Below are 23,293 nucleotides of genomic sequence, written 5' to 3'. Positions count from 1 at the left end.
ATGTTAAATTTATTCTTGAAATAATCCGCAAAACGGTTGTTACTTTTATTACTTATTACCATTTGCATGCCAGATTTTCAAGTCTTTAATAATTTTACTTACATACGGAGATGAAAAATAATCGTACAATTCGGATCGCTAATGGGTGACGTGAGGTTTGCATGAGGGCGCTTTATTTTTGATTTATATTATTAAAATTAAATATTATTATTAATTAACTTTACACTATTTGTATTTAATATCAAAATACAAACTAAAACCACGAGCAAAAGATACAAATAGCGGCATTCAAGGCGAACGATAAAAATGTGATATATTGCAAGATAGCCGCGTTAGTTCCATTTTTTGCCACGTTTGGAGTTTGGAGCGAAAAGTGATTGCCAAGAAGCGAAGCGAACTGTCAAATTTGTCATTATTAATGTCAAGCAAGTCAATCGTCAATCAACAAAAAATAGTTTTGCCGCCAGCCAGTTGTTAATGAAGAAGAATTTATAAAAAAACTCGATCGTTCGATGAGGAAATAACTGTGAGCTATTCTTCTAATTTTGTACTAAGCAAACAAATAACAGTCGCAATTTGTCAACATGGAAACCTTGAGAACTTCATTTAATTCTGTTTCTTTCCATGTCTCCAGACCATTCATGGAAAAACCAAGTTTGAGTGGAGTGAATCCAGTGCAAGCGGCTAAGGAGTTAAGTAGAGTAGTGGAAACTGTAACCTGCATAGAATGGTTCGTATTTAACCATATAATAACATTGTATGTAATCGAAAAGTATCATATTTTGAAAATGTAATTTGCAGTTGCAAAATTTATATACTACCGGAAACAGCGGTATGCGGGCACACACTATGCCACGGTTGCTGGATTGGGCGGCCAACTTGTCCTGTCTGTGCCTCAAGCATTACACGAAGAAGTCTTAAATCAAATGCGGTTGTTAAAAAGTATTCAGAATGTACTGAAGCACTGGTTGCATCATTTGAGAAAGTATTTAACATTAAATGTAAGTTTTTCTTCCATTTTATAATAGTAAAGCCATTTATTCTGAATCTTTGTACTCCTTCAATTTTTCACCACTGCACTCTGTCTTCGACAACTTTCGTCCTTTTTGACTATCAAAAAATTGTTTGCAGCTGTTGATTTTTCTCTTTATAATTTCAGTGGAAGAATACACACAGGACTTGCCAGCCAAGGCACCAATGGCACACAAAGACCCAAATTTAAATGTTAAAGCTTGGCTAGCTGACTCACAGAACCAATTTTCAGCACCCATTTCATCCCAGCTATCTACTCAACCAAGTATCACAACAGTAGAAGTGAAAACATGTGATATTCAAATTCATACAAACTCAAAGAAGCCTGGCAGCCCGCATAAAAAGATACTTGCGCCTCCACTGCCACAGGATGATTGGGATAAAATTGAAACTGTTACAGATACTGAAGACATCACCAAGAATAAAGAAAATGTTGGGCCGATAGAGAATGAACTTTTCTCTTTTGAAGATGAAGAATATACAACCGACCATCCCCGAAGAAGCTCAAGAAAGAGGGAGTTGAAAAATGAAAGCAAACCCAGTGAGAATTCGATAGATAAGCATACCTCTGGTAATATTAGTATTGATACTGACAAATTAAGCAAAGTCAAGCAGAACTGGAGTAGTGTAAAGAGAATGAGGAAGGAATTCAGTAAACTGCACAAGAAAAATAAGAATAAACTAAATGTTTCAATTGAAATGTGTAAAAAAACGCAAAGTGCTATTAGCAAGGCCACTACTGCCAATGTAGATGATGCCATGTCTCAACCACTTACAAGTGTTACAATTGATGATTGTACTCCAGCAGTTAATCAAAATGAAGATAAAAAGGAATCTGCACCTACTTCTGAATTAATGGCAATTGATAATTTATCTGAAAATGACAATGTGAATGACAACCAACCAGTTAATATCACTCAAAATAAAATCGAAAAGTCTCATGTTACAAATAAGAGAAAATCATTAGTTCAATGTGACTTAAAAGATGTAACTAATGAAAATATTTCAAAACCTATTGATTCAAACAAAGAATTAGGGCACCAAGTCAGTATACCATTTCTCAAAAAGGGTGCTTTGAGAGCTCAAAATACAGCTGAAGTTATAAAAGACAATACTGTTAAAACTGTTAACCATGTTGTTAATAATAATTTACAAACCCCTGATTCTGATGATATACAAATAACCATTAAAATTGGCAATACACTTACAAATATTTTTATCAAGAAGAAAAACAATGATGTCAAAGTGAACCTTAGTTCAGATCAAGAGGTCCAAACTGTCCAGAATATTGACAAATCTGTTTCATCTTACATTTCAACATCGGCCCCTAAAGATTGTAATGTTCAAAACATTGAAATCAATATTGGGAGTGAAGCTTTAGTCAGTGCCATTACACAGCCAACAAATTGTGATGAATCAAGTCCCCAAAATAAAGACAATTTGGACAAAACTGTTTCAATCAATAAAAACACTGCATCTGCAGAGACTGTGACATTGGAACCAGCCCTAAATAAAACAAATAATTTAAACAAAAGTCTATCAACTAAGAAGAACACAGAATCTGCGCATGCCACATCATCTGGACCTAGTACCATAAAACTTGATTTAGATAAAACTGTATCAACTAAAAAACATACAGCATCTGCTGACACTGTACCATTTGAAATCACAGACAGTGTTGAGAAAGAACTTTCCAAGATCATGGAGTGTGATGATGAAAAAAATAATGAAGAACAGAACAAATCTGTAAAAAAATCTCAATTGATACCAAATGATGTTAATATATTGCCAGCTACCACTGCCTCTGCAAAACAAGCAGATGAGGAAATAATGGGTCTTGATGATGTAGACATTTTTGCGAGTGGATCAATCAAATGTGGTAAAGTTAAGATGCTGAAAGAAAACCATGCTCCTTCCGAAATATTAATGCCTTCTCTTAAACCAAGTAAGAAGCTGACACAAACTTTAAGGCAGGCAGACAAAAGGGATAGAGAAACAAATGATGATGAAATTCCTTGCAACAAGAAACTTAAAGTAACAGCAGAAGTTGAAGATAAATTCGCTGAAGAAGTACCAAGTAAACACACAGGTGTTGAAAATCAAAGTTGTTCAATGAATTACGATTTGGTAATGGGTGAAGTGTTCGCTAGCATTGATGCTGACATAGGGAATGTTGACAAAAGTCAAAGCATCATTAAAAATCAAAGTATTAGTAAGCCTGATGTCAAAAAGGATGTTGGTGATTTAACACAGCACTCACAAAACTTGAAAACTCAAAAGACGCAAAAGAAAATCCTGGGTCAAAGTAAGCTGGCCAATGTAACACAAAACCGATTGAATAACTTACATCAAAAAGATAGCGAGAATCTTTTTACCCTTTCTAACAAGGAATCGCAAGTTTATCTCCAGCAGGTAAGCTTATTACAGCTAGACCACACTTACCTTTCCTTATTCATAAACACTTAACATTTGTTGGTCTTTAATAGTTTTATGCTGTTTAACTGTAATAACCATGTAATTATTAAAGAGTTATTACATTATTTATTACATTGTATACACATTGTACATAATTTATTATTTATTACAGTGTAATATATTATGAATTAAGTAGTTAATTTGCTTTTAATCCATCTTGAAAATATGGCCTCTCTTCCCCGCAACTTCAAACCGAAGGAACTTTCAATTTCATGGTATAGAATAGAAAGCAGTCTATGTTAATTAGGGATGATGTAGCCTGTGGATGTAGCATTCTATTAGTGAAAAAATTATAAATAATTAGTAATTTCAGATTACCCTTCTTCCCTACATATAATCAAAATTTAGTGTTTTAGTTCAGATAGACTAGCTGTTGCTCACAATCTCACAATCTCTTCATCTTGTGCAACTTAACACAGTCCTGGAAATGAAATCGTCAACTCTTATCTCAAAGTGGATAATTTTTCTGAGTGCACTTCATGACCATTACGTGGCTCAGGCATTACCATAATTTCTGCTTTCTCGTTATGTTCACTTTTTTAAATAGGCTATAGTCTTGTTATGTTTGTTTTCCCATAATGTCTGCTTTATTTTCAAATCAATCCTTGCAACACATCCTCGCACACATTTTGACACATTGGGACTTTTTGGGAATAAGACTTTTCTGGGAATGCCAACGTTATAAGAAGGCGGATATTTTGAGGTTACAGACATTTTGGAATAAGCACTTTCTGAAAAGCGAACATTATACAAAAACAGTCATTCTTGGAGACACGCAATTTTAAATAGCTGACATTTTGAGAAGCTGACATAAAGATTGTTTTTTTTTTTGGAATCTTTTGGTATTTATTATTTCAATTCCAAATTTTTACTTTTACAGTCATCCCGTAAAATCTAAATTGAAAATACAAACTGAAATATAGATGCACAGAAAAGCCAGAAAAATAAGACCAGCACTGGGAATCGAACCCAGGTTGTCCAGCAGTGGTGTAGCGGTTTAGCACGTGGCACGGAATGCCGAGGACCTGGGTTTGATTCCCAGTGCTGGTCTTATTTTTCTGGCTTTTCTGTGCATCTTTATTTCAGTTTGTATTTTCAAGCTGACATTATGCAAAAGACGTGTTGACATTCTGAAAAGCAGACATTTTGCGAAAAATACATTTTAGGAAAACTGATAATTCAGGCCTATTGATTTGAAATACAGTTGTTTTATCTCACGAAAGCGGGTGAGCCATACTTGTAGTTGTTATGCGTATAGACACGCGCTCTTGTGTGCGTAACTACGGGTAGCGTTAGCAATATCATCGTTAACGAACAAAATAATATATTAATTACTTTTAAACATACAACGTTGTGGTAAAATAAAATAAATTCATTCATCCATTCATTCATTCATTAATTGCAGCCATGGGACGTCTAAAATAAGTATACTTTTAGTAAAAAAAAAACATTTATTTACAATTTTATTTCAAATAACTCATTTATTATTATATACTATTTTAGGTGGAGTCATAAATACTTTTCTTCACTATCTTTTACGTCATCACTTTGATCTTTTAAATTTATACTTAATTCATAATCAGTGCCAAGTATTTCAAATATTTATTTTCTTTAAATTGTTTTACCTCACTGCGGACTTTTCTCCGTTTCGTATTTTGCATGTTGACGGTACTAGATCAAAAATGTTGACGCGAACCATCTAGCGCGACCGATCCGACCGGCGACTCGGCCGACACTGACTGAGCGCTCCCGAGCTTACGCAAACAGACTATGTTCATGTGTACCTATCTTCACACACAAGTATGGCTCACCCCCTTTCGTGAGATAAAACATCTGTACGAGATTTTTTCAAAGTAGTGATGAAATGTATTTTATTTGCAAAACACCATCTTCATGGTAGTTGGAATGCTGGATGGTAGATGGAAGTTGCGGATAACAGCTAGTGTTTTAATTTCAGAAGCATGGTCCTGAAACACAGGCTCACATTGAAAACATACTGACACCGGGCATGTGCAGGGACCTGGCTGCATCAGGCCAGGAGCAGGACGATGCTATACAGGCGACGCCGTGCCAAGAGGACGATTCAGACATGAGCATATACGAGGATACACCACATAAGTATGTCACATAAAGAGGAATTAACCTTATTTTAACTCGTATACATATAACTCACCAATAAAAAACGAAGCAGGGTCATCAACTTCTGCTTATACCTATCCCCCTACTGGGCACAAGTCTTTTCTTAGATTGAGAAGACATGGGCTGTTCCCACGCGGGCTCAGTGTGGATTGGAAACGTCACACAGCATTGCTGCGCAGTTGTATACTTCTTTGCAATGTTTTCCTCCATTAAAATGGTTATGGTAAATTTCAAGTCTCGCTCATACATTCTGTAAAACTCAGGGGTGCGAGCCTAGGTTCAAAACGGCGACCCCTCTACCTGCGACGATGGACCTCCACACCCTTTAATTTTGTTATATTAGCAAGATTAGTTTGACAAACGTTCATCCAACAAAACATCAACACAATTGCTTTGTGACGATTACATAAAAAGTGATTTATAGATATCAAACCGTAAATTTAATATTTAAAACTTGTTTTCTTATAAATATGGCATTATTCTACTGGATGAAAATGTGAACACAAAACAACTATTTACAATTACCACAGATATAGATTACACTAGATTACGCAAATGCATCTACTTCGCGTGTCCGAACCCCGACCAAACGTCGGGGTTGGCCTCATACAAAGACTGACCGCTAATTGACTAATCATGACTAGTTACTGACTCGAGCCCTACGGCGCGGGCGGGCGGCGCATTTGAATCGATTTTGCGCGGACATCGCTAATTTGCTCTTTAGACGTCACAGTAGATATAAAAAAGACACGGTTGGTTTTCATACAGATTGAGGTGTTTGCGTTATCTAGTGTAATCTATATCTGTGACAATTACAGATCTTTACCAACAAAATCGTCTAATGAACCGGCATCAGCATCGCACAGCAGTCAGCGTCATGAAAAAACTGTCACCAACGCGCCAAAACAAACGCAACCAAACTCGCAGGCCGCAAGAAGCATAATCGACATCTCTGACACAGACAACTCTAAAACAGAAAGAGACGTAACCATTGTCGAAAAGCCCAAACAGACCTTGGGCATGGAAACACCATCTACTATGAATAAATTCTGCGACCAAGTGAAGCATAATTCTACGCCGGTCGCAAGGAAATCGTTAAATTTTAATCAAGACAAGCAGAACATAAGCACGTCCATCTTGTCATTAGCCAAGAATACCCAAGAGCAAGAGATTTTAGCAAAAGCTTTTGAATCATCACAGAAGTTTGTTAAGCCCCTGCCACAGATTAGGTATTGCATAGCAGCCTCCTGCTTGACTTCGGCCGAGGTCAAAGTGGTTGAGACTCTGTGTGGGAAGAAGGGGTGGCTGTTCGTGAGGGAGTATACCAACGATTTGACGCACTTGGTGGTTGGAGTTGACAAAGACGGCAGGTCACAGAGGTAAGGGTCTATACTATATCGTATCGTCGAATGATTTGTCCTAATGTAATGTTCGTTCTATTGTCGATTTCCTAATTGTTAATTATACTGAAACCATTGACTCAGGAAATTTAACCTAATCCTTTCTAAGTACCCAACGCATGAGATGCTCTGAAATATTTATAGTTTAAATTGGTGTTAGGACAATCATCAGGCGACAACGTTAGGCGATAGGACGGGACGGGCTCCCAAGGCACAGATCTACCGATTCTGTATTATAAGAGTAGAATAGAAACCGGGTTCATACATAACGTTCTCATCAGCGATGCTATAGATTGGTTGTGCTTGCTGACCGACCATTTTTACCGACCCTACTACTAGTTTTCTAATTTCTTTCGGAACTCGAAACAAAAGATCGGTTTTCTTTTTCTTTCTCATTTTAATAATCTTCAGGAAAACGAAAACCGTCGAGTCCCAAGCGACATTAACATTCTAGTTGTACTGTACGTTTCTAGGTAGAACAGAACGGAATCAGTTGGTATCTGGGCGGCCTTAAAAAATTGCTATTAATATATTGTAGGCCCTATATTTACTACGGCACTGAGCGAAGTTCCGAAAACGCATATATGCGTCGGTGACAGTAAATGCGTTAACGTAATCTCAGCTACCCAGCTAAAGTTTTGTTTTACCCATACATTTAAATGTTCCCAGGACGGTAAAGTTTATGTGCGCGGTGGCGGCCGGCAAGTGGATTGTGCGCTACGATTGGGCCGAGCTGTGCGCCGCCCGGGGGCACCGCGCGCCGCCTGAAGAGGTGAGTCGGCCCTGGATCTTTATTTTGCACCAAGGAGTTTTACGGTGTCATAATTCCTAGTGGTGGCATGGTGTCGTATGGAATAATAAAAAAAAAGTACTAAACGTAGGTACTTACGAGAGAAGTGTACGTTCAGGTTTTAAAGCGTTTTTTTGAATTAGCGTACAATTTCTTACATTTCTTGTTATTTTTTTCTGATATACAATCAATTTGTAAAGTCGACTGCTACACATCAGAACAAGAGGGCTTGCCGTAGTTCCCAGCGGCACAGTGCGGATTTTCACACGCACCATTGAATTGCTTCGCAGGTTTGTGCAGGTTCCTCACGATGTTTCCTTCACCGCAAAGCTCGTGGTAAATTTCTAATGTAATTCCGCACATGAATTTCGAAAAACTCAGAGGTGCGAGCTGGGTTTGAACCCACGACCCTCTGCTTGAGAGGCGATAGGTCAAACCACTAGGCCACCACGGCTTCCCACGGCTTCCCACGGCTTCGGGTATATTATAATAACGATTGAGATTTCGTAATTATATATGTTGAAACCTATCCCGTGGAAAACCGGAGTAAAAAGTATTCTGTAGTAAACCAGATACCATCAGCCAAATATGTGTCTACCACCCTAAAGTTGATAATCGTTTGCATGTCATAAAACAATAATGCCAATAGATAGACGTGTCTGTCAACTTGAAAGTTCGACTTTAGCGACATATTTATTTGATAGGAACTTGTTTGAAAACTGATAGACCACTTATTTGGCTGATGGTACCTGTTTACTACAGAATACTTTTTACTCCGGTTTCCTCACGATGTTTTCCTTCACGCAAAGCTCGTGGTAAATTTCTAATGTAATTCCGCACATGAATTTCGAAAAACTCAGAGGTGCGAGCCGGGCTTGAACCCACGACCCTCTGCTTGATTCTATTTTTTTCTGATATACAAGAAATTTGTAAAGTCGACTGCTACATAGCGGAATATACAGCGCCCGCCAGAAAGTATCCTTCCTAGCGGTGACTTTTTTTTAGCATTCAATTTAATAAATTTTTCGTGCATTTTTTTGACGCGAGTTTGAATTCCATACGATGTCACCGCTAGGAAGTATGACACGTTTTACGGTCGGTTGAAGATGAACACCAACGGATGGGTCCAAACCCTACTCGGCCCCAACCCCATTGACCCGGCCATATCTGTGATCGGCGCCATGACTCTGACTTCTAAAAAGATGAGGGTCAAATGATGTATGAGTTGCAAGATTTGACCTAAAAACAAACAGGGGCAATTTAAATAAAAGCTTGTAATGACAAAATAATAGTATGCATACCTACTTTTTCTATAACCTACTCCAGAGTCTCAACAAGAGACAATGACAGCGACTATTCTCATTTTGAATGTAAACATATACGCTAAATAGCAACACAATCGATAAATAGCTAGATTTAGATAATTTATCAATGCATTTCAAGATCAAATCTAGCGTAATTGCTTGTCACTCTTATCGATATACGTGTACGTGCGTGACGCGTTTCACAACGCCGGCTGGGCTAAAATAAACAATACGATACATGCACGTGTCATACGATACAGATATGTTGTGGATATGATAACAATCCAAAATAACTAGAAATGGGATTTTATAATAGGGTTCCGTAGTCAAAATGTCAATAATTGAAACTTAGTTTCGTCCTTATGTCACAGGCATTTTACTCAGAAACTATAACACGTATATTGATGAAATTTGAAGTGATTTGTGATGGATGCTACTTAGTTTAGGTGTTAAATAAAAAAATGACAGAAGCTAAAAAAAACACTTTTCAGCGAAAATCAACGTGTCAATCAAAAGGACGTAAGTGCTATGCTCTTTTGTTTGTAAGCTTTTTCACTAACGACGTGTTTTTTTTAAGAATGGAACCCTACACTGAGTATGATTCGACATGCTCTTGGCCGGTTTGTTTCTCACGTTTTCGCGATTCGTTATCTTAACTTATTTGATTATGGCATGTGATTGTAGTGTCATAAATCATAATGACCGTACGTAGATATGTTTATTGAAGTTAATTTTGGATCTGGCGTAAACATACTGACTACAAATACAATGGACACTTATATGGCGCATTTTGGCGATGCCATGTTCAATTAAGTTTTATGTTACATTATAACGTTTATGTAGTCATTGATAGATATAAGTAATTTAATTACTTGTAACCTAGTTGCAAGAAGTATTACTAACGAGAGTTTATTCGAAGCCCGACGGAGGGCTTTTAATGACCCGAGTTTGTAATCCCCTTACGGCCCGTGATATACATTGCGAGATAAAAATGCAAAAAAAAAATTGTGTCTGTGTGTGTTTGTGTTTTGTGTCACTTCACAGCTCAGCAAAAGCAAAACGCTAAGAAAACAACTAAGTAAATAAAATATGGCTACCCGCCAATACAGGGGGCTACTACAAAATTCGAAAATCGAAGTTCGTATCGTACCGTCCCTCTCATTCTCGTATTACTTAAATAATATTAGCGTCAGGAAAACGATATGAACTTCGATTTTCGAATTTCGTAGTAGCCCCCCCCCCCTGATTGTCACTTTGTTCGAGTCGTCTACCATAGATAATACTAAGAACCGTGTTTAGCTTAGAATTCGAATGGATTTGGAATGGTGGCCAGATTATTCCAACATGATAAAAAAATATTGACTAAAATTATTGCAAAACAATTTGATATAAATTCAATATATAAAAATAACGAAGTTTCATGAAGCATGGCAAATTTTTATGGTGTAAAATTAGGTTGTATATCTAAGTTTTAAAGGTGTAAATAAAACGTTGGCTGACTTGAAACCTCTTCAGTCTGAAATGACGTACCGACTAAGTTTTTTAAAACTAAAGTCATAACTCCCTTGGGGAGGAAAACTATAGGTACGTAAGTCACCTGAGGTAAAAGCGACTATGGGGTTATTGCGTTTATTTGAGTTATCTTTGAAACAGCGTGAGTTACAACAGCTCCTGCCATCTAGTAATAGACACTTGAACTACTTGGAGAAGAACCCGTAACATAGAGGGCGTCTCAGTGAATCGTTTTCAAGATGTCGGCAATTTTAAAATTTGATACCACACCAGAGTTTAGCAGTGCTTGAGTTAGGTGAACAAAATCCATTTACATCCTCATTTTTTATAGGGTTTTGGTGTTTATTTTGTATTAAGGTGGAACGATTTCCATACTAATGTATTAACGCAATCATGTGCGCTTGAAAGAATAATTTGAAATTAAAATCACATCTGTTGACTTTTATTTTGTTCTTTATTTGAGGCATTTTTTATTTACCTAAAGAAAGCTTTTGATTAATAGCTTAATCTAGATGATTATTTTAGTTATTTTTTGTCAATATGTGAGTAGACGGCGACAGTATCGTACGCCAACGGTTCGGTTAGTAGTGTGTGTTTCAGCTACGTTGTCAACTCGCTGACAATTCGATGCTAAGCGACGTTGCCAGATTTCGTTTGATTTGTCTGATCAAAATCACATAATTACCATTTTGAAGCTCGTTTAACTTTTTTTTAAATATTTTTGCTGGCCATAGGTACAAAGTCCGTCAGTCAAAAGACTGAAGTGCAACGAACAAATGTATTGCCAATTCTTTGGGTTTCCGACAGAAATTAGGAAGAAAATCACATAACATTAACGTAGGAACAAATAAGTACGGAAAATTGCATTAACGGATTATAAATTAGTAGTGATAAAATCAGATAAAGGCTGCATGGCTTGTGGCTTTTTCCATAAAATAAAAATAAAAAAAACATCAAGTCAAATGTCAAATTCGTCAAGTCATAATTTTTTGTTCGTTTGTTGTCATAGGTTGTCATGACATTGTAAACTAATGGAGTATTTTTTTCCTAAATTAAATTATCGTAATTTGTCCTCGAAACTGGCGGGATTATCATTATCTATAATGTGAATGCAGTTATATTTTCAAGTATTGAACTGAATTATAATTCACATTGGAAACTATGACGCCACGAACTTTGCGAAAAAAATACATAAAGCATCAATACTCTGGTCTCGAAAAAGACGCATTATAAGGAAATTAAAAAGTAAGTACAGTAGAGGCTGAGTACAACATACAACTTCCACCACCCCCGTGGGTACCGTAGGAATCGGCTGAGGGATAATATCAGAAGATGGGCAGCAGCGTTTTCCAAGCAACCCCACATCATATACTTACTACGCTCGCCAACCCGCATATCAAACGTGGCGAGTATTGGCAACACGGGAAAATATGGGGGAGGCCTAAAGTCTCAGTTTCCATGACCGTAGGTGTTAAGGACAGTTTTTTTTAATGTTTTTTTTTTCCAAGTCCCCAGCCCCTTGGTAGCGGACTAACTTTTGAGCCTCATATCTCGGTAATTTTGGAGTTCAGAGAAAAGTTCATTTGACAAAATATGCTTCTTCAAAATATGTTTTATTTTCATAATAAAATATTTAATTACAGAGTGAAAAACACTGTCATAACATACATTGTCGGCTGGTAAGCTGTGTACGAGACTGGCACAAGACTGGAAAAGTGGCGTGAAAATGCAAGAGGCACTCAGCAGTGGTTGTTGTGGGCTAATTTAATTGACTGATGTAAATAAATAAATAAAAACTGACTTAGTGATGGACTTTTTTATTTGTTGTTCAATAGAGCCTTCGATTACTACCCAATACCAATTAAATTTGAAATAAAAATAAACAAGTCTAATTTCATATTTTCACGTGTTTTTCGTTGAAGGAAAATATCGTGAAGAAACGTACACACACCTGCTATATAATTAATGGTGTGTGCTATGAAATATACACACTGCGCCTGCGTTGAAAATAACGCCCAAGCCCTCATTGTGAGAGGAGGCCTGTGTATGTAGGTATGTATAGGGATAATGATTATGACTAATTTTCTCATAGTATGTAAAGTGTATTGTAAATAAAAAATAAATAAACAATCGTTGAGTTACGGTCAAGGAAACTGAATCACGTACCAGGGTGGAACCTATGTGCTACTAATGTCATGTTGACATCCCATACACTTGCCAAAGAAATCACAGCGCAATTGAATATGAAAAGGTTCCACTTGGGTTCCACTCTGGTACGTGATTCGGTTTCCTTGACTTTGTAAAGGCGAACTTATCCCTCGAAGGGATCTCTACCAAGCAACCCTTGAGTGGATGTAAGGAATTATTAGTCTCATAGTACTTACTGTAGTTGTGCTGTGCATATTCAGATTTACCTAAAATTTAAAAAAAAATGTTTGTGCCTAAATTAGGTCTTATACATTTTAAGCTACACATTTCAAAAAATATTAACATCATTAACTGAGAACAATAAAAAAAAACAATAAAAAATTAAATCTTACAACGGGTTTGAACCCGAACTTCCTAAGCTGAGGGTAGGGTAAACTCTAGCCTTATGCAACTAGGCCAATCTGCTCTTTGATCATGAGAGCGAAATTAACAAAGACTTCTGTTTACAACAAATTACAAGCATGTGTGCGAAAATATCGCAGTCGAAACTGCAGCGATCAAGTGAAAGTATTTTCTAAATTAAAATACATCTGAAACTTGGTACGATATATCACAAATTTCACGCTATTGGCGGTATGTACATTATTTTATAAAAATATCCCGATTTCATTCCTAACAAAAATAAAATACGTGGAATTGGCACTCTAACGTCATCTACTGGCACTGTAGTGCCTAGCTGACCGTGACAAACGACCTTAAACATGATCAGTATTAGTTGGTTCACATGTCTGAATTTTAATTTTCAATAACAATGCTAAATTTTTAGAATTATTTCCATTTAAAATCTTTGCAAGTTATTTTTGAAACTTTGCTAAATGCGTCAGTATCTTTGAGGTTATTGCGTCTATGCAACGCATTTACCCCAATGTCAGTATGTAGTTTTAACAATTTTAACACATTTTTCATGTAAAGTAAGTATATTATTTTACCTGTATAATTTTTCACTGACTAATGTCTAAACAATGGCACTTAATTAAACTTTTCATCTCACTCTTTTCAATCGTAAAATCTTTTAGTTCAATCGGTCGAATCGTAGATTATTTTTAAATAAATAACAAAACTGCCTTAAAAAACACACGGGAACTAAAGAGCAAAAAAAAAATATATAAAATAATAATTGAATCAGCTACAAAAACCGACTAACTCAGAACCTCCTCGTTTTTTAAGTAGATTAAAAAATGTTTGCAACCTCTGGTATTTAGCTTTGGATAAATGCGTCTGTAAATGAAGACGCATTTTCCCTAATTATACTATTTTTGGTCTCAGTTGATTATTCGCGGTTTGTGGTTCTTGTATTAATAATATCTTCTAGATTATTATATTGCAAACACGTGCCATGAAGTTTTGAGGTGAAATCCCAAACGTTAGATAATAATTTGAAAAAGATGCATTTTCCCAAATTGAGGTAAAAGCGTCTAAAATCCCGTTTTAAAAAAAAATGCTTGTATATCTTTTAATTGTAGTGCAGCAAAAAAGTAACTTCAGAAATTTTAATGGTAAAGAGTTGTATAAAGCACAGAACGCAAGAGTATTTCAATATACTTAATACATACTTCATAATTTGAAATTCAAAAAATACAGTAACGCATTAACCTCAGGTGACCTCCATAATTCCCGCGGTAACAATTGAGGCAATGGTCTTCTAGTATACAGGTATGGAATAACGTCATTGACAAGCACTTGCGTCATTGGCAAACTATTAAATTTTAAAATCCATAACCGTATAAGTACTTGAACCAGTGTCATAAAAATCAGCCAAGTGCGAGTCGGAAGCTCAACTTAACCACTTAATTTGTATACCTATTTTTATCAAACTAATAGAAAACTAGATTCAGCATATTAACTTTTATGGACTTATCTCGTAGAAGTGAGTATGAGTAGGTATTTTGCGTATAACAAACAAGACCTGTCATTATGTCGCTTGTCATAAAAGGGCGGCAAAGGCATGACGCGCACGGGCGCCTAGATGGTTAAGGCCGGCCCTCCATCCGGCAAAAATTTGGCCCTCAAATGTATGCAATACCTATTTCTCAAAAAGTCGTCCATTTTCAGTTGTCCACTTATAAAAAAATCTTGACGCTATTTCAACACAAAAAATAAGTAATAGTTATTGTGTTTAAATATATACAAAACCTTGTGGTAAAGGTGATAAAAAGTCAGATAATCTTTGTTGTTGGATCCAATAGAAAGTTTCGATGTAGTTACAAAATTTCAATTTTTTCCTCACAAGACTTCGTGACGTTTTCCTGACTTCAAGACATTTTGGATGTTTTATGCAGTTTATGTTTTATGATGTAGTCCTTAGTGTTAATAATTTCTTGACAAAACTGATTTCTTGTCAATTTCATGACGGGACAACTTTTTGAGAAATGCTCTAATAGGTATTTTTTTATGCAGAGAAGGCCAAATTTTGTGCCGCTGAGTATATTTTGTTGGATAACCCTGTTGGTACTCTAGGGTCCTTTCGAGGCGCTGGACTGGACCGGCGACCCGGGCCCGCGGCGCGCGCGCCTCGCCACCAAAAAACTGTTTGAGGGCATCACCTTCTTCTGCAAACCTCCTTTCACCGTGCTCAGCGAGAATGTTTTGAAGGTATTCTACTAATATTATAATCATCATCCAAGCCTATATACGTCCCACTGCTGGGCACAGGCCTCTTCTCAGAATGAGAGGGCTCTAGCCTTAGTTCCCACGCGGGCCCAGTGCGGATTGGGAACTTCACACACACCATTGAATTGCTTCGCAGGTTTGTGTAGGTTTCCTCACGATGTTTTTCTTCACCGTAAAGCTCGTAGTAAATTTCAAAAATGTAATTTCGCACATGAATTTTGAAAAAGTCAGAGGTGCGAGCCGGGGTTTGAACCCACGATCCTCTGCTTGAAAGGCCATAGGTCAAACTACTCGGCCACCACGGCTTTTTTTAATTTAAAATATAATAGTATGGTACAGTCAAGGGCAAAGATATCGACACGGCCAAAGTTAGAAAAATATGTATACACGACTTTATGCACTTAACATTAAGGCCGTGTATACATATTTTTGCAACTTTGCCCTTGACTGTACTATAAAAATTCACCAAATGTAGCGACTTCACCACCACACTGACGTACGCCTTTCGAACTCAACCAGAGCTCATCACCAGGGCAACATAATCGTTCACAATGCCAGATGTTAGACTCAAAATAAATCGACCACTGTGGCGACCACGAACCGGAAGACGAAATGTTGGCAGGCGTCCCATTAGGTGAAATGACGACATCGTAAGAGTTGCTGGCAACCGGTGGATGCAAATGGCGAGTTGTCGTTCATTTGTGGCGTTCATATTCATATTCATATACAATTTATTATACAATTAAAAATTCAGCCGAAGCCAATCAAATTAGCATTAAAAATACAATTTATATTAATCATTTCATTGAAATAAAAAATAATAATTAATTAGATAATGCAATCATACAAGAAATAAATACCTCGAAATAAATAAAATATACCTCGTTGAGTTTCTTGCCGGATTCTTCTCAACAGAGGTTTATCCCAACCGGCGGTAGTTTTTTTTTGACATTCATAAGTGCTTGCTGTAGCCTAAATTGAATAAAGATATTTTGACTTTGACTTTTTTAATAATCAAGGCAATCAAAAATTAAATCAAGTTTAAAAATTAAAATTAAAATATAAAACTTAAATTAGAATTAAATCATTCATCATGTCAGCCGAAAGACGTCCACTGCTTAAAGGCTCTCCACTGAGAGGTCTTGTGCTTTTCGCATCCACCGCGATCCCGCGATCTTAACCAGGTCGTCGCTCCATCTTGTTGGAGGCCTACCGACAGCTCGTCTCCGGTCCGCGGACGCCATTCGAGAAGACCCCATCGGCCATCAGTAATGTGCCCGCCATTGCCACTTCATTAAATCATTATTATTATTATATTCCGACATATCATAAAAGGGTTCTAAGGGGCTTTGTTCAGCAGTGGATGTCTTCCGGCTGATGATGATGATTATGAACGCCAAATGCACGGTCGCCTGATAATCACAATTGTTATAGACGATGTTGGAGGCGGCGGGCGGCGTGGTGGTGTCCGAAGCCCGGCAGGTGCGGGTCGTGGACGACGCCGTGCGGCTGCTGTTGGCGGAACCCGAGCATACCCAGGAGAACCAGTACACGTGTGAGTGCCAGTGTTTCAAAATATCGAACGTATCGAAGCTTTGGCATTTGGTCCTTTAGGCCTTTGGGCTTGTGTTGTGATTATTTCATTCAGCTACTATAACCACTCACATGCTTTGAATTTTGAGTTAAACTTTATTTATTAACAAAATAAGAGCGTTGACGGGCAACTAGAGTTGCCAAAAGCATGTGAGTGAATAAGGACATTGTCCTTCAAGTAGCCTAAAAGGCGACCAGTCGCCATTTTGAATTTTATGTCGCCGATTGCCATCCCGAGTAGCCTATACTCCGTTTAATTTAAGATTTAAATTAACGGTTTCTCGGTATTTCGAACACAAATTGACTAAAATTACCTACATATACATTTATTAGCGGTATTTATTCTATTTTTACTATAGAAGTTAACACAATTTTAAAAAGCTTCATTGTTTTATATAAAAACGTGTGCAAATTTTACCGTTAATTTTCAAATGTTAAAATAAATGGAGTATAGTTGGCGACAAATTATTACCGATTTAGTAGTTAACGTTTTCCCCTATTTGTCTCTTTCTAAAACGCTTTTCGCTATGCAGCAAGTATGGCGCTACTTAATCTTGAGTTTAATAACAAACATTTATTTAAAGGTAGCTTAAAAATAGTTTTTCTGTTCGATAACAAGCATTGTCAAGATTTAATTTATAAAATAAATAAAAAGTAGTCAAATACCTACCGTATTCTACGTATGACTCAAATAGTGTTACGAATGGCCCTCGTATATGTACAATTCTAGTTTAAAATGATGCAATGTTTTGTCAAAAATTTCATCACGATCCCTGCGAGCGTCGGTCCGATACGCGCCACGTCTGTGATTACATTACAACATAATTTACTGTTAACTTGCTTGAAAAAACCGGGCTATGTGTTGAGCTACGTGCAATGTTGGGTCCCGTGCTAATATGCAACAGGATGTCTTAACTAATATTACAAATGCGATAGTCAGTATGTTTAATTGTTACGCTTTCATGCCTAAATTACTCGACTGATCGTATATATCATCGTTTTATCGGTTGATAGTCGTATTCCAGATTGATAAAATAAATGAATTCTTCACAGACGGAATCGGGAGCGCCAAAGTTGACATACTCTTCGCTAGTCATACCGTAATTTTTGTCCGAATCGTCGTTTGCCATAATTTTTTTCCCCTGAAACCTTAATCTTTTCTGCAAGTTTTAAATGGTCATCCTATAGAAACTATAGGTTTAGTTAGGTTTGTTTTATAACAATTCTGAACAATTGGATTCGGAGAAAAAAGAGTTATGACAAACGATCATTCTGACAAAAAGTATGCGAGCCGATATGGACCGCTAATTTTTTACTAATTTACTGTCATTTTGTGTTAAACATTTATTTATTCACAGACCTAGCCCTGGAGCTGAGCATCGTGCCAGTGAACTACGAATGGGCTCTGAACTGTCTCGGCAGCTACACCCTGAGTTCTGTGGCGGATCTGCTGCTGTGCCCGCATTCGCTGCTGCCGGCCGCCGCTCTCCGCTGGCCGCACTATATGATCGCGCAGGACGCGGAAGACGATGATGATGACAGTTGAACATGATGAGTTTTTACGCTGGTATGAACGTTTTAGATCATCAGGGGTCGGACAAAAAGTGCGGATGACGTAAAAACGACGTAATCTTGCACACAAGATGATGTTTTTATTTAAACTTCCGTGTGACATGTAGTAACAAAGTAGCATTAATGAAGTAACAAAATAATCGTAAATAAATCAATGGGATTCAGTGAATAAAATAGTGAATATAATAATAATAATTTCATATCGTTTAATAAAGAGGTTGATAAATGATAAGTGATAATTGTGTTAATCAAAAATACAAATCATACCTAATTGTTGAGTCATCGGCATCCTTTTGAAGTGGTTTGACGTCATCGGCACTTTTTGTCCGACCCCTGTACATCATTAAGGGGCTGATAAACTTGAGCGGTTGGTTTGATCATTTTCCCAAAATCGCCATTTGTTGGTAGCAAAATTTTTCGTTCACTCTCTTTCCCGAATGCCTCATTTCCCAGAATGTTTTTTTTACTGTATCAAATTTTCACAATCGCGTTTTTTCTTAATTTCAATCGACACAGAAACATAGGTAGGTTTAGGTCATGTTAAGTTTGCATCACACAAAACTAGGGGCTCTGCGTGTCGACTGTTGCTGTGTAGATTTATAATTAAGAAAAAACGCGACTGTGAAAATAATTTTCAGTAAAAAAGCACATTGTGGAAAAAGCGAATGGACATTTTGCTACTAGGAAATAACGATTACTTGTAATAAATATTCTAGCGAATACATTCATTACATGTAAAATCTCACAAGATAAACAGGAGAGCATTTAAGCAAAACGACGGTAAATTTGCTTCCAGCTTTTTGCCGAGCATCCTTGCGATATCATCGTGAATAATACAATTTTTGACGAGCCTTTACTAGAGCGTTCCCTAGAACGATCGTGTAAATGTTCGTAGCAATGTTCGACTCTATGCTTTGCTGTTCGTTGTTCAGTAAGACTTTAAAAACAAATATCTCTTGTCCGGGTGAGCGGTTGGTTCCAATGGAGTGCCGAAAGTTTCTCGATGAGGGCTACGGTATAGATGTCGCTAGCGTCACTGCTTAAGTGGCTAAATAAGAAACAAACAAGCTGAGATATGTGGTGCATAGGGGAAATTCGAGTCTGTACCGTTGTCCAGCAGTGGTGTAGCGGTATAGCACGTGGCACGGAATGCCGAGGACCTGGGTTCGATTCCCAGTGCTGGTCTTATTTTTCTGGTTTTTCTGTGCATCTATATTTCAGTTTGTATTTTCACTTTAAAAACGCTCAATGTTGTGATACAAGTGAGTCCTCAAGTTTATCGGCACCTTTTAGCCAATGCGAGAACTCGCACGCAAGTTTCACTACATTGCGGTATTTGTTGATCAACTGAATACATTGTCCCTCTCAATAGCCTGCGATGTAATGCAACTCGCATGCAAGTTCTTGCATGGTCTAAATAGGGCTAGATTTGCGTTAGCAATTGCACTGTGAGTTAGTTTAAGACGCTCGAACGAAATCTTATTATAAAGCTGTTATTGGTAACGGTTTACGGGTAAACCCAGATGATATAATGTGTAACTACTTAGTTATAAACAATACATATTTTTTAACCAAACATATTTTCGGATCGCCGGACGGGGTTCGAACTTGCACTTCCTTTGGCTTTACGCGCCAGAAGTGCCATATCAGCTGGACTAAGGGGGATCCATCCAAAAAGTCGAAAATCATGCATGACGCGTTTCAGAATGTGTGTTTTCATGAATCAATAGGATCGCTTAATTTACCTAGCCTCGCTCCGCTCAGCTGTTTCTACCAGAGCGGTGCTGTAATGTAACGCAGCTTAACCTCTTAAGTCCTCGCGTACTTTATAAAGGATCAATTAACACTAAGAATAACGGCCGAATGTACTTTATAAAGTACAAATTGTTCATTGAATAAAGAATTCTAAGAATTTTGAAATAATGTCCAAAATAACAAAGCAGGTCAACCACGTTTAGGTCTTTATCTGTCGTGTTGTGTTGTGATGCTCTCTGTCTCTCTCTCTCTCTCTTGGTTTATTTTAATATGTAAGATAAAGTGAATGTTTATAAAACAATGCAAAATGTTGAGCAAAAATAAAATATGAATGTGGTAAATCGATTAAAACTTCTTCATGAATAAAATCGATTGTTAAAAGAAATCGAATCAGTAACGCATCAGGGCATCACTATTTTTTTAATTAGTACTCGAGCTGTCAAAAGTTAAATAAAAGATTGGAACAATTATAGTACCTATAAAGTGCTAAAATTATTTAATTGGTTGGTCAGAAATAATATTAAGACATGGTTTCGCCAATACGGAAATCTGTAGTAGGTAAAGGTATGAGTAGGTAGATAAGTAGGTTATTGTCATTGTCATGCTTTGTTGTCATTTATGTTAAAGTATATTTACTAATTTATCAAAGGTAGTTTATTGAATTTATATTAATACCCACTGTTATCTTTATTCATCGGCGAGTGGGAACCCTGTGCTCTTGGCGCCAAACCGGTTTCGAGTCAACGGTGCCCAACAGAATATGAACGCTTGTGTAACATGATAAGTTTCAATTTCGCGTGCAAGTCGTAAGAGTCGGTAACGATTTATACCTAAATTTGACTTTTGTTCGAGAGAGTCCCTTCTGTGCGGTAGTACTATTAGTTATTCTGTACCACTACCATGAGTTTACAGTGACCGTACTCGATAGCGACGGCGTAAATTATTTGTAAGGAGAGTTGTACAGCGCCCCTACAAATAATTTACGCCGTCGCTAACGAGTACGGTCACTGTAAACTCATGGTAGTGGTACTGTGCCCAAACCAAACTTAACGCAAGTAGTAGTCTAGTTGGTATGACGTCACCGATGCGTAAAACCACAGGTGCAGGTTTGAACCCGTAGAACGATCCGGAAATCTTTATTTTTTTTTAAGTAGGTATGTTGAACATAATATAAAAAATTGTTTTGAAAATCTCAATTGATGAGTATTTCAAGAAATCAGTGTCTAACAGAATAACGCGATTGTTATTTATTGCCAGTATAATGTTTTACGATTATAAAACAACCATTGTTCATAGTTTTTTATAATAAATAAATACTTTATCGCCATTTGTGATTTTCAATAATATTGCTAGTTATCACATCGATTACCCCGTGTAGTTTTTCAATAACATGTTTGTGTGAGATAGGATGTACGTGCAACGTCGAACGCGACCCGGTGAACTAAGTGGTACAGTCACCAGCACCAATATCTGGCACAACAAGCGTGCATAAATATCTGATACGACTCTATTTCTAGGGCCGGAAGGACGTGTCAGATGTTTTTGCACGCTCCACTGTGGCAGATATTAATGCTGGTGACTGTACTATCATGAATGCCGTCATACATAACATAAGCCTTTAATGCATTTTAATACGTTGGCTGCCCTGCCATGAGCATCACCGGGTGGGATCATAAACGGGAGTACGTTGTTTTAAAGACAACAATTTTATAGAATTTCGTTTCACATAAAAAAAAAACTCATATTATCATATCATAAAATAATCAGTACACAGTGTATGTACTTACTTTTAAAAATATATATCATTAGTTTTGGTTACAAATAAAATATCTTTATTTCAGAAAAAAAATTGAAATGATTTATTTTGCTGGAACATCACAGGTGTTACCTGTACAGTCACCAGCACCAAAATCTGACACAACAAGCGTGCATAAAATATATCTGATACGACTCTATTCCTAGGGCCGGAAGGACGTGTCAGATATTTTTGCACGGTCCGCTGTTGCAGATATTATTGCTGGTGACTGTACACTATTTTTCTTCCTTTTAGTTTTGGCAGTCGGGTTTTTGATTTTTTAAATTTAATTGTTTTCACATCGTCACAGGCAAGTAAAAGTTAATCAAAAACAAAACTTTACTTAGACAAATTTTGACATTTTCATATTTCTCACTTGTTTATTGTTGTTTACCTTCTCTTTAAGTTTGCCATACTTTTTACTAAAGTATGAAAACGTTTAAAGTTTAATATTTCTCTAATTTTGTATTGTAATTATTAAGTACCCAGTCGAAGCCTGTTATACTTATACAACTGTTGCATAAAATACTATTTTAAGAAAAAACTGAGCTTTATGATGAGACACTACAGTTTTTAAAAAATCTGCTCCACTGTGACCCACTCTCCCCTCAAACTTTCCGAATACTTAATTTTACTCAACACGTGTAAGAGACAGATGATCTTTGACATGCATTACTGACACCGATAAAGGTTCACCTAATTAGAATAAAAATAAAATTGTTGTTGTTCCAAAGTTTGCTTATTTCTATGAGTATCTAACTCCCACGTTACTTGTTGATTAGTGTTGTTGCAATAGCGATAGTCTATCGATAGTATCGTAATACTATCGTGGCCTTGAAAATCATTCATACTATCGATATCCTATCGAAACTATCGAAACTTGACGATACTATCGATAGTATCTGTTTGATTGATTGTTCCTATTGCATAAATTTGACTTAGATTTAAGTATAGTCTGTCAAAAAAGAGAAGAAATTAAAAAGTGGCAACACAGTAGTGTCCTCCCTTTTTGGTTTGACAGGGTTTGAAGGGGACGACACTACAGTGTTGCCACTTTTTAATTTCTTCTCTTTTTTGACAGACTATATATTCTTGTTTTGCTTTTAAT

General features: G+C 36.9%; 1 protein-coding gene and 2 long non-coding RNA genes across 3 annotated transcripts; all 3 read left to right on the top strand.

Moving 5' to 3' along the window:
* The first annotated feature begins 419 nt into the window (after positions 1 to 419).
* Positions 420 to 18,822, top strand: LOC141431849 (uncharacterized). The gene is made up of 10 exons (XM_074093074.1): positions 420 to 526; positions 635 to 730; positions 802 to 1,001; positions 1,160 to 3,444; positions 5,465 to 5,625; positions 6,465 to 7,025; positions 7,716 to 7,818; positions 15,318 to 15,452; positions 16,905 to 17,025; positions 18,422 to 18,822. The coding sequence occupies exons 2-10, from the start codon at positions 642 to 644 to the stop codon at positions 18,607 to 18,609; spliced, it is 3,843 nt and encodes a 1,280-aa protein (XP_073949175.1). The 5' UTR covers positions 420 to 526; positions 635 to 641; the 3' UTR covers positions 18,610 to 18,822.
* Positions 11,047 to 12,456, top strand: LOC141431850 (uncharacterized). Its single transcript, XR_012451762.1, has 2 exons — positions 11,047 to 11,897; positions 12,296 to 12,456. It is a non-coding gene; the product is annotated as an uncharacterized lncRNA (long non-coding RNA).
* Positions 18,823 to 18,936: 114 nt separating the features above from the next.
* Positions 18,937 to 21,717, top strand: LOC141431848 (uncharacterized). Its single transcript, XR_012451761.1, has 2 exons — positions 18,937 to 21,451; positions 21,491 to 21,717. It is a non-coding gene; the product is annotated as an uncharacterized lncRNA (long non-coding RNA).
* The last annotated feature ends 1,576 nt before the right edge of the window (positions 21,718 to 23,293 follow it).

This window comes from Choristoneura fumiferana, chromosome 10 (genome assembly GCF_025370935.1).
Source record: "Choristoneura fumiferana chromosome 10, NRCan_CFum_1, whole genome shotgun sequence".
Taxonomy (NCBI): Eukaryota; Metazoa; Arthropoda; class Insecta; order Lepidoptera; family Tortricidae; genus Choristoneura; species Choristoneura fumiferana.
Note: the sequence above shows the minus strand (reverse complement) of the source record. Positions and strands in the feature narration are given on the sequence as shown.